We start from the raw sequence: 12421 nt of genomic DNA on the forward strand, positions 1-12421 counted from the left end.
ACCCGAACCTTTTCACAAACAAAGATTCGGTAAGAACGTCTCCCAAAAATTTGTGTCAATTTTTATATTATCATTGGTTAATCAAAATCAAACACCAAAAATATCAACTTAACTTCAATTATTTTTCTATTAACAAACGGCCATTTTTGTCAAGAGGCCTGAAATATTCCATTTCTGTCAAAACCCCTACGTTTCCGAGAGCCCATATTGCGTCTTAGAACTAGAATAAGCTTTTTCTCCAATTTTCCATTTTCCTTTCTCGTTTTCGCCTCGCTTCCCGGTTTGGCTGCGTTATTTGTGAAGCAAAATCAGCCGTGTTCTGTTACTCTCAGGTAAGTAATCCAGTTTGTTGTGCCCACACAGTTGGGATATTGTATAATCTGCAGTTATTTTGTGCCCACCAACTGTTCGATGAAAGACTTGGATTCACAAACTAACGGGTAAAGAGAGATAGAGTGGGGGAGGAAGTGGCAATTCTATAGAGCTGCACTTTCATTGAAGGAAACACAAAGGGAAAAGAAAATTGGAGTGTAGGAGGGTTAAGGGAGTTCTGCAATCTGTACTGATTGTCTGACATTGTTTTGTTGGGATGCTTAAAGTTAATATTGGTTGGAATTATTTTCTTTTTAAGAAAAATAATGATCCTAGGTATGCTTTGGGTAAGGTGGAAAGGCAAGAAACCAATTTTGGAAATGAACTGATATTTTTTGATTAAATATGTTAAATTAATTTGACGAAATATAGTGTGAATTTGTTATTCTTCCAAGAAAATATACATTCCATGTAGTATAGAAAAAAAGAAGGGCGTGAAATGTGCATACCAAATGCATGAAATGACTTAGAGGTCAAAATCACAATTCCTTTCTGATATGATTATTTCATATAGAAAAAAAGAAGGGCATTTTGGTTTTTCTCTATTATTCTTTTGCTTGGTGATCTAAGGTGTTTCCATGTTGCAATTTTTACTATCTAAATATCAAAATTAAGAACTTTAATGTAGCTTAATATTGGTGAAAAATTTTAAATTTAAAAGGGTCCAGTTTGAGCATTTACGTGTGACTACTCTTATTGGAGTGGGTGGAGAAACTGGCTGTATTATGTAATAAATACAGTGTAACTATGGAAGTAATCTTTTAACCGAGTAGAGTGTGTGTTCCTATGTAGTTGACCATCTCATGTGCAGTCATCTCTTGCAAAGTAAGGTGTCAGGATGTACATCAATTAGCACTGTGCTCACACTTACATAGTTAATTGTTTTTTACTTCTTTGCAAGTGAAATTGTGCTTCATGAATAATCTCTACAGTAAGTGTATCTTTTTATATCTTCAAGCAGATAAGAATAGACTTAAAAGATTGTATTTCAGATTTTGTGCATGGCATTAACCAACTGATGCAGCCTGCTTTTTGTCATTTTATGATTCAAGTAGTTATGTGCTTTCTATTCATATGCTTCTTCTCTATTTCTGTTTTCCTTTTATTTTCAGTGTAATGGAGGAGCAAACCCTTTTCAGTAAATTGATGATAAATCTTCGTGCTACTTGCAAGTGAGTATGCCTTTCAGATTCCAATTACATTACCTGCTTTTTTTTTTTTTTTTTTTTTTTTTTTTTTTTCCCTAAAAAACTTAGCCAAAACCTTCATTTGTGCGAGTGAAAAATACACTCACACCTCTCTCTGCCAACAAGGAAAAAACCTGCAAAAAAATAAAAAAAAATGTCAGTGTTGGTGTTGCTCTAATTACATAATACATACCCTTAAATTAATTCACCCATCAATTGTATATCAAATTAAATAAAACCACACCCAACACACATTAAATTTGATGAATTTTTTAATAATAGCAATACCCTTCGCCCAATCATTATTGCGTGGACTGTGATCCACATAGCTATTTGAACTATGGTCCAAAAATATATAAAATATATTATTCTAACTCATAAAATATATTATCTTACACCAAAAATTTTATTATTCTAACACATAAAGTACATTATACATTGTTCTAACTCATAAATACATTTGTCTAACACATAAAATACATTATTCTAACTCATAAAATACATTATCTTACACTAAATATTTCATTATTCTAACACATATAAAGTGTATTATTGTAACATATAAAGTACATTATTTTAACTTATAAAATACATTATCTCAGGGCCGTTCTAAAAAAAACGGAGGTCCTGTACGACATCGTAATTTGGGCCCCCTTTTCAAGTATATACATTATACTACTTTAAATTAAAGAAATTCCTTACTTTGTCACAACTATTTGCAAATATTAGACAAAGTCAAGTTAAGACTGTGACTATCACAAGAAATATAAAATACTCGATCCCTTTTGAGATTGAGTTAGTTGCTCAATTCTTGGCATCATCCTTTTGCTCATCTATTTGATGTAGTAATGGAAAGAGCTCCCTTTCGAGATTGAGTTAATTGCTAAATTCTTGTTTTCTTTACGAGAGTAATATATCATATTTTTGTAATAGAGAATTATTCTACGTGGTTACTGTAATACTGCGCTAGTGAGTTGATATGCAAATCCTCATATAATATATCATATATGTACATAAATATCAATCATTATTACATGAACCATGATCCACACAGGTGTGTGGACCATAAATAAAAAATAAATTTGTAATATACTAAAAGTACATTATTTTTGTACGTAAAGTATATTATTTAAGTAGTGAAAATACAGTATTTTATATATACTATCAAATAATGTACCTTCAGTACAAAAATAATGTACTTTTAGTATATTAAAAATGTTCTTTATATTCATAGTCCACACAGCTTTGTAAACCATGATCTACACAATAATTTCTTTTTTAAANTAGTGTAAAATATTAGCTTATGGGCATATAAACAAGAAGTATAGCATTTATTCTGTATTTGTAAAATGCAGATTTTTTTCATATTATCTTCTGATTCAGCATGTTCTACCTTGTGTGCAGTGGATTTTCATTCTTTTCTAGTCTAGTATAAAAAACTTGGTTGTATTAACTTTCTATTGGTAGTAGTTTTAATGTGATAAGCATGGCCTAGGGAGTTAATTTGCTTATAATTTGTCAGCTTCACGGGAATTAATACTAATTGGAAAGTTTATACTGACTGTGTATTCATATTTCATTTTGACGTCGCAGTCCAATTAATTAGTCCTAAGTAACTTAAATGTATTTATTAAATTAAAGGTACTACACTGGCTACCCGAAGGATCTTGGACCATCAAAGGTTATTCACTTTACCTCAGAGCGGGAGTTTGTCCAGCTTCTTCATCAAGGACATCGTGTGGTTGTTGCATTCACTGTCAAGTAATTCCAAGTTGATTCTTCCCATCCCTTTCTTTTCCCTAGTTTATCATTGTTATTGCTAAATCCCAAATCTTTATATATATATATATACACACATTTCTTTTCATAGGGGTAACTATACTAGACATCTTGACAAAGTGTTGGAGGAAGCTGCAGCTGAGTTTTATCCGAATGTAAAATTTTTACGTGTAAGTGGGTTTTTACTTATAAAATAGGTGTAAAACAGATGAACAGGTGTTTTTCTATATATTGAATGAAGCTGTACAAGGTCCGATTTATACGCACTAGCTAGGAAATGCAACAACAAGATTCAAAAATTAAAACCCAAGGCTAGGAAAAACATCCTCTAATTTCCTCTTGATTTTCTCTAACAATAAGCAATGGGAGGCTAGAGACATTCATATCCATAGCACTGCAACTATTTGCTCTCTCTCTGTCCTTCTCTCCTCCTCTCCTCCCACATGGGTGTGACCTATTGCCCCCTTAGTTCACTTGATCTTCCTGTAGACCTTAAGTAGAAATGTTTTTTTTTTTTAACAATGATGACATCCAACAACTGTATCTTTGATTCTTGTTCATCTAAATTTTTTTTTTCCCACATTTAATTTCATATTTTTCTTCAGCCTGCCACTACTCCTCTAATCTCTGACTTTCTCATGTCTAATATTTAAAACATTAGCATCAGTACTCAAGTTTTCTAGCATGCCTTAACTTTGTTGAATTTCTTAACATTTTGGTCTTTTGTTGGAATTTAGGTTGAGTGCCCAAAGTATCCTGGGTTTTGCATAACACGGCAAAGGAAGGAATATCCTTTTGTAGAGATATTTCATAGCCCAGAACAAGTACGTTTGACTTGACATTCTTTGTTGGATACTTCGCCACAATTTGATGAAAATTACTTTGTTTTCCTTGCTATATATGTATATATAAGATGACATTAGTAGTGATTGTGGTTTGTGGATTCATAAAACATTTCTAGTTTGTTGACATATGTGGATTGGATGGTTATACTGCTATTTGCTATACTTCAGAAGGTTGTGTAGTATAAATCTAAGTTANTTTTTGCCCTAGAAACATTTTAGTGTAAAATATTAGCTTATGGGCATATAAACAAGAAGTATAGCATTTATTCTGTATTTGTAAAATGCAGATTTTTTTCATATTATCTTCTGATTCAGCATGTTCTACCTTGTGTGCAGTGGATTTTCATTCTTTTCTAGTCTAGTATAAAAAACTTGGTTGTATTAACTTTCTATTGGTAGTAGTTTTAATGTGATAAGCATGGCCTAGGGAGTTAATTTGCTTATAATTTGTCAGCTTCACGGGAATTAATACTAATTGGAAAGTTTATACTGACTGTGTATTCATATTTCATTTTGACGTCGCAGTCCAATTAATTAGTCCTAAGTAACTTAAATGTATTTATTAAATTAAAGGTACTACACTGGCTACCCGAAGGATCTTGGACCATCAAAGGTTATTCACTTTACCTCAGAGCGGGAGTTTGTCCAGCTTCTTCATCAAGGACATCGTGTGGTTGTTGCATTCACTGTCAAGTAATTCCAAGTTGATTCTTCCCATCCCTTTCTTTTCCCTAGTTTATCATTGTTATTGCTAAATCCCAAATCTTTATATATATATATATACACACATTTCTTTTCATAGGGGTAACTATACTAGACATCTTGACAAAGTGTTGGAGGAAGCTGCAGCTGAGTTTTATCCGAATGTAAAATTTTTACGTGTAAGTGGGTTTTTACTTATAAAATAGGTGTAAAACAGATGAACAGGTGTTTTTCTATATATTGAATGAAGCTGTACAAGGTCCGATTTATACGCACTAGCTAGGAAATGCAACAACAAGATTCAAAAATTAAAACCCAAGGCTAGGAAAAACATCCTCTAATTTCCTCTTGATTTTCTCTAACAATAAGCAATGGGAGGCTAGAGACATTCATATCCATAGCACTGCAACTATTTGCTCTCTCTCTGTCCTTCTCTCCTCCTCTCCTCCCACATGGGTGTGACCTATTGCCCCCTTAGTTCACTTGATCTTCCTGTAGACCTTAAGTAGAAATGTTTTTTTTTTTTAACAATGATGACATCCAACAACTGTATCTTTGATTCTTGTTCATCTAAATTTTTTTTTTCCCACATTTAATTTCATATTTTTCTTCAGCCTGCCACTACTCCTCTAATCTCTGACTTTCTCATGTCTAATATTTAAAACATTAGCATCAGTACTCAAGTTTTCTAGCATGCCTTAACTTTGTTGAATTTCTTAACATTTTGGTCTTTTGTTGGAATTTAGGTTGAGTGCCCAAAGTATCCTGGGTTTTGCATAACACGGCAAAGGAAGGAATATCCTTTTGTAGAGATATTTCATAGCCCAGAACAAGTACGTTTGACTTGACATTCTTTGTTGGATACTTCGCCACAATTTGATGAAAATTACTTTGTTTTCCTTGCTATATATGTATATATAAGATGACATTAGTAGTGATTGTGGTTTGTGGATTCATAAAACATTTCTAGTTTGTTGACATATGTGGATTGGATGGTTATACTGCTATTTGCTATACTTCAGAAGGTTGTGTAGTATAAATCTAAGTTACAGAAAAAACTTGTACTAATGAATTCCAAGTTGTATACCTGCATTGGAAACCTTTAGAGTTACACAAGGATCATGCAATAATAAGCAACAGACATGATATGCCAGGTGGAAGGTTTGGATGCTATATTTTCATGAGTTTTTTACTGCTGGCACTGTGCCATCATACTCTTTACTTGCTACCTAATGTTAGCTATTGCTACAAGTTGTTCTCCATTATCTGACAATCAGTGCTCTGTATAATAGTTCCATTTATCTCTGTTGTTGTGAAGAGGCATGGATGCATTTTACTGATGTGAACATCTATCCATTAGATGTCTGTTAGGTTTAACACTTCTTACTTCCTTTTGTATCTTAGATTCTATGCCTTTTCATTTGATTTATAAGATACCAAGCCATCTAGTTGATAATATTTTTGTGTGTGTGTGTGTGCCAGGCACTTAATCAGGGTAAGGCTGCAGATCCAAATATAACAAGATACTCTGTAAAAGTTTTACCGGTAAGTTTCAATGTTCGTTTAGGGTTTAGTATAACAAGATACTTTTCAGTATTATGCTTTGTGTGCCAAACTACTTTGCTGCTAACAAAACATGAATGCCTGTTAGTGAACTGACTAAAATTCCCCCATCCCAAATGGCAGGATACTACTGAAATCAACTAAGTTTATTCCCTATGTAGTTGGTATTGCTACATGGATTCTAGCTTCATCAGTCCTATTATGCACCAAAAATGAAAAAGCCTAAACATAAAATATATGCAGAACCAAATATTCTTTATTATTTACCAATAAGTGAGCTCTAGAGAGGATTCTTCTTGCACTTGTAGGATTTTTCAAACCTTCCCTGTAGCGTACTTGCATTACCGTGCTCATTTCCCCCTTGATGAACTATTTATTTGGTAGATCGAAACATTCATATGATGCATTTTCACTATTTGTTGAATGCCTCTTTTCACACAGTGTATATCAAGAAGAGAAATACAGAGTAATTTTAATTTAATCCTGTAAAGAAAAAAAAAAGGATGAGAAAAAGAATTTTAAGAAGTTTTGAAGATCATGTGCTAGGTAGCATGGAACTGGGAAATGGTGGCATGGGACATGGTGAAATGACAATTTAAAAAAATATAGGACATAGAACCTGGGGAAACGTGCATATATAAACTATATATAGATGGAAGCATTAATGTGATGCATTTTCACTTTTTGTTGAATGCCTCTTTTCACACAATGTATATCAAGAAGAGAAATACAGAGTAATTATAATTGAATCCTGTGAAGAAAAAAAAAGGTTGAGAAAAAGAATTTTGAGAAGTTTTGAAGATCATGTGCTAGGTAGCATGGAAATGGGGGCATGGGACATAGTGAAAGAATTTTGTCCAAATCTTATTTCTTTAAGATTTTCGATTTTATGGGAAAGGGGACAACACATTTCAAAGAGGAAGCTGAGATTGTTCTCCAGACATCACTTTTGTCTGCTTTTATATGTGTGTGTGTGTGTGTGTGTGGTCAGTATGTGACAATCAAATGCATGACTTCAGAAGAGTTTAGTGGGTTAAGGTTTTATGTGATTCTATATTTTGGGTTACTAATGCTATTATATTGTTCTTATTAACACTTATTTTCTTGTCTAATTTCCCTGTTTCAATTTTCCAGTTCAACTATGATCTCAGTGCATATGGATTTAGAGAGTTTTTCAAGCGCCATGGAATTCAATCATCTGATCCTCAGTGAATTTTGTGGAATGCACTGGTATATATCCAATTATCCATCTTGATATGGCATAACTCCATCTATTTGTTTACACTCTACATGGACTTCTTTTTGGAGCCTTAGTGAAGACTACAATATTATTTAGAAAAGAGGGTAATTGTAAAAATCGGCCTAGGCGGCCGCTTAAGCACTGACTAGGCGCTAAGCGCTCCTAGGCCAAGGGGATTTCACCCCTAGACACCTTTTAGTCGGCTGGCCAATTAGACACCCAACTCGGTGCCTAACTTGGTCGAGTCTGCGACCAACCCGGCCGAGTGTTTTATTATTATTATTATTATTATTATTATTATTATTATTATACTCGGCCTGCTAGGCGCCCCAGCCGCCCGACTACCACCGACTTGGCCATATTATATACGGAGTACTAAATTATATATTGACTAGATTATATATCGCTGATTTTAGACATAGAGAGCATTTCCCTTCACTGTTTTGTAACTTATCAGTTTTCCTTGCAAATCAAGTCTTTTTTTTTTTTTTTCCTGAAAAGCATCATCTTGTTTTTGCAGAGTTTCTATTTTATGGGAGCTGTATAAATTCTTCCATTTCAACGCTGGCGGCAAGGATTTGCAGAAACGGGTAATTAGTGTTTAAACGTTGTTGAAGTTGCATCAAGTGAGACAGCCATATTAAAGCTTCTCACTGTCAGTTTTTCATTATTGTGCTGAGTGATTCCCTGGTAGTTCAATAACTGAAACATAATACAGTAGCATTTATTCATGTGTACCAATAGGATATAACATTTTCCTGGTCAATGGCCATCAGATTAGCATTTATTCATGTTTCAATAGTTTGGAAGTCGTGTGTGCTTCTTTTGTGAACTATGTGATAAGTTGGGTATAAATGTTGTATGAGGTGGGATGATGTGTTTGAATAATTGGAAACCCTAATCATATTTCTTGGTAGGCTTAATTTCCCAATGTTACTATAAATATAGGATTTTCAATATACAGAGACACAAATAGATAATTTATTGTAATTTTTTTTATTATAATATATTTTCTCTAATTTTTTTTTTTTTGGTTTTGTTTTGTTTTTGTTGTTTTGTTTGTTTGCTTGTTTTTGTTTGCTTGTTTTTGGTTTTTTTTTGTTTTTGTTTTTGTTTTTTGTTTTTTTTTTGTTTTTTGTTTTTTGTTTTTTTGTTTTTTTTTTTTTTTTTTTTGTTTTTTGTTTTTTGTTTTTTGTTTTTTGTTTTGTTTTCTCTCACCTATTTTGTTTTCGGGTGGGGACTATTTTTCACCTGCCAAGTTTTTCAATCTTTTAATGTTTTAACAATATGCAAAACTAAAGGCATCCTAAATGCTTTCATCGTACTTTTTTTTTGGGACAGAAATAACATTATGTGATAATTTATTTTCCTATATGATTTAATCTCATGTGGGTAAGGATTCTCATAGATCACAGTCATAGGAGCATCACTATATATATATATACACACACACACACCCCACTCATAAATAGTACAAAATCTATCCTTAAAACAAATCTTACATATACTCAAATCTAAAAAAGTAAAAGCAAAATTTGAAATAGTCATACAAGGAATCAAAGTCAGTAAAGGTAATTTCAAAATGGCTCACCAAGGAAAACAAAGTAATAGATTAACAAAAATATTATAGGAAAATCACATCAATCTTAAAAAACCCCTATCATTTCAACTGATGAACAAAGAAATCTAAAATATATAATTGCTAAAAAAAATCTCAACCTATAAGTCAATATGTATTAGACGTGAAAGAGGTGAAACATAATACCTAATTCTATGCATTTCACAAAATAAAAAATAACGAGTGAGAAAACAACCTCCATACCTATGTGTTTAAGTGCAAGTATAGAACTGAAAATAAATAGATCTTTACAACAAAATCCCAAGAATGAATCAACAAGCAAATTTTTGATTACTTGTATGGCTAAAATATCAAGGCGACGCATAGAGAACAACGAAAGGCAAGCCGAAAATAATCTCACTGAAAATTTATATATATAATAAGATTTAAAAAATAAAAAATAAAAAAACAAAAGAAAACAACTAAAGAACAAATCAAAGTCGTGAAAGATATTCTTGATACATCTCACCGAGAAATTGAAACAAAGTTCAAAGAAAACATCAATGGGGTTAAATAAATAACAAGTAAAAGTTCAATCTTAGAACTTACAAGACTCATCATAAAAAAAAATTGGAACAAGGTTGTCTCCAATTTTAAGATTGTGTGTAATTGCTGATGTGTTGAACACTGAATTTTAGTCAATGTTATATAGGAGAGAGGTGTTGAACACTGAATTTTAGTCAATGTTATATAGGAGAGAGATGTTGAACACTGAATTTTAGTCAATGTTATATAGGAGAGAGAGATAGCTCTGAATAACGTGAGCTCTTGCGTGGCATTTTCGTATATAGAAATTCTCAACGATCAGATTTTTTTTCATTGGAGAAATATTTTTGTCCATAAATTTTTGAAAACTTTATAAAATGTCTAAAATTTTTAAGGTGCGTTACTTTAATGCTTAAGGTGCGTGATTTGTATGCTTAAAGTGCATCAACATTGAAACTTAAGGTGTCCCATTTTAAAACTTTAGGTGCGTGGTTTGTGTGCTTAAGGTGCATGGTTTGTGTATTGAAGGTGCACCATTTTAAAACTTTACGTGTGTGATTTGTGTTCTTTAGGTGTTTTGTTTGTGTTCTTTACGTGAGTGATTTGTGTACTTAAGGTGCGTCATTTTAATGCTTAAGGTGCGTACATAACTGTACAACCGCATGGGAAGACTTATCATAAAAAAAAATTGGAACAAGGTTGTCTCCAATTTTAAGATTGTGTGTAATTGATGATGTGTTGAACACTGAATTTTAGTCAATGTTATATAGGAGAGAGATAGCTCTGAATAACGTGAGCTCTTGCGTGGCATTTTCGCATATGGAAATTCTCAACAATAAGATTTTTTTGTTTGGAGAAATATTTTTGTCCATAAATTTTTGAAAACTTTATAAAATGTCTAAAAATTTTAAGGTGCGTTACTTTAATGCTTAAGGCGCGTGATTTTTATGCTTAAGGTGCGTCAGCATTGAAACTTAAGGTGTCCCATTTTAAAACTTTAGGTGCGTGGTTTGTGCTCTTAAGGTGCTTTGTTTGTGTGCTTAAGGTGCATGGTTTGTGTATTGAAGGTGCACCATTTTAAAACTTTACGTGCGTGATTTGTGTTCTTTAGGTGTTTTGTTTGTGTTCTTTATGTGAGTGATTTGTATAATTAAGGTGCGTCATTTTAATACTTAAAGTGCGTAACTATACAACCGCATGGGAAGACTCATCATAAAAAAAAAATTGGAACAAGGTTGTCTCCAATTTTAATATTGTGTGTAATTGCTGATGTGTTGGACACTGAATTTTAGTCAATGTTATATTGGAGAGAGAGATAGCTCTATATAATGTCAGCTCTTGCGTGGCATTTTCGTATATGGAAATTCTCAACAATAAGATTTTTTCCATTGGAGAAATATTTTTGTCCATAAATATTTTGAAAACTTTATAAAATGTCTAAAAATTTTAAGGTGCGTTACTTTAATACTTAAGGCGCGTGATTTGTATGCTTAAGGTGCGTTAGCATTGAAACTTAAGATGTTCCATTTTAAAACTTTAGGTGCGTGGTTTGTGCTCTTAATGTGCTTTTTTTGTGTGCTTAATGTGCATGGTTTGTGTACTGAATGTGCACCATTTTAAAACTTTAGGTGCGCGATTTACGTTCTTTAGGTGATTTGTTTGTGTTCTTTACGTGAGTGATTTGTGTACTTAAGGTGCGCCATTTTAATGCTTAAGTTGCGTAACTGTACAACCGCATGGGAAGACTCATCATAAAAAAAATTGGAACAAGGTTGTCTCCAATTTTAAGATTGTGTATAATTGCTGATGTGTTGAACACTAAATTTTAGTTAATGTTATATAGGAGAGAGATAGCTCAGAATAACGTGAGCTCTTGCGTGGCATTTTCGTATATGGAAATTCTCAACAATCAGATTTCTTTCCATTGGAGAAATATTTTTGTGCATAGATTTTTGAAAACTTTATAAAATGTCTAAAAAGTTTTAGGTGTGCTTCTTTAATGCCTAAGGTGCGTCAGCATTGAAACTTAAGGTGTCTCATTTAAAACTTTAGGTGCGTGGTTTGTGCTCTTAAGTTGCTTTGTTTGTATGTTTAAGGTGCATGGTTTGTGTACTGAAGGTGCACCATTTTAAAACCTTAGGTGCATGATTTGTGTTCTTTAGGTGTTTTGTTTGTGTTCTTTACGTGAGTGATTTGTGTACTTAAGGTGCGTCATTTTAATGCTTAAGTTGCGTAACTGCACAACTGCATGGGAATACTCACCATAAAAAAAATTGGAACAAGGTTGTCTCCAATTTTAAGATTGTGTGTAATTGCTGATGTGTTGAACACTGAATTTTAGTCAATGTTATATAGGAGAGAGATAGCTCTGTTTAATGTGAGCTCTTGCGTTGCATTTTCGTATATGGAAATTCTCAACAGTAAGATTTTTTCCAACAGAACAGTATAGACCAAAACGGCCCCCTACACGGCCCATGTAGGGGGCCATTTTGGTGACGCGGAACAAATATCAGGAGGGACCCACATGGGCCGTGTGGGTACCCGTTTTGTTTTTCCCAGTTTGCTTCGTGCTCCGTTTTGCACTCCGCTACTCCTCTCCCTCCTTGAGTGGGATTCTAAATTATCAAAA

The 12421-nt window shown here is 33.0% G+C and overlaps 1 protein-coding gene across 1 annotated transcript; it reads left to right on the top strand.

Annotated features, from left to right (window-relative positions):
• The first annotated feature begins 131 nt into the window (after positions 1-131).
• Positions 132-8604, top strand: LOC116003607. Its single transcript, XM_031243502.1, has 8 exons — positions 132-332; positions 1485-1544; positions 3201-3320; positions 3430-3508; positions 4076-4162; positions 6368-6430; positions 7583-7678; positions 8209-8604. Exons 2-7 carry the CDS (start codon positions 1489-1491, stop codon positions 7658-7660), a joined length of 483 nt encoding a protein of 160 aa, XP_031099362.1. The 5' UTR covers positions 132-332; positions 1485-1488; the 3' UTR covers positions 7661-7678; positions 8209-8604.
• Positions 8605-12421: the final 3817 nt, after the last annotated feature.

The sequence above is a fragment of the Ipomoea triloba genome, chromosome 14 (genome assembly GCF_003576645.1).
Source record: "Ipomoea triloba cultivar NCNSP0323 chromosome 14, ASM357664v1".
Lineage (NCBI taxonomy): Eukaryota > Viridiplantae > Streptophyta > Magnoliopsida > Solanales > Convolvulaceae > Ipomoea > Ipomoea triloba.

Excerpts from the sequence above, each read along its gene's own strand:
- LOC116003607 (XM_031243502.1), top strand. The coding sequence starts at position 1,489 with ATGGAGGAGCAAACCCTTTTCAGTAAATTGATGATAAATCTTCGTGCT. Across the intron at positions 1,545-3,200 it reads AATCTTCGTGCTACTTGCAA|GTACTACACTGGCTACCCGA; the intron begins GTGAGTATGCCT and ends ATTAAATTAAAG. Across the intron at positions 3,321-3,429 it reads GTTGTTGCATTCACTGTCAA|GGGTAACTATACTAGACATC; the intron begins GTAATTCCAAGT and ends TTCTTTTCATAG.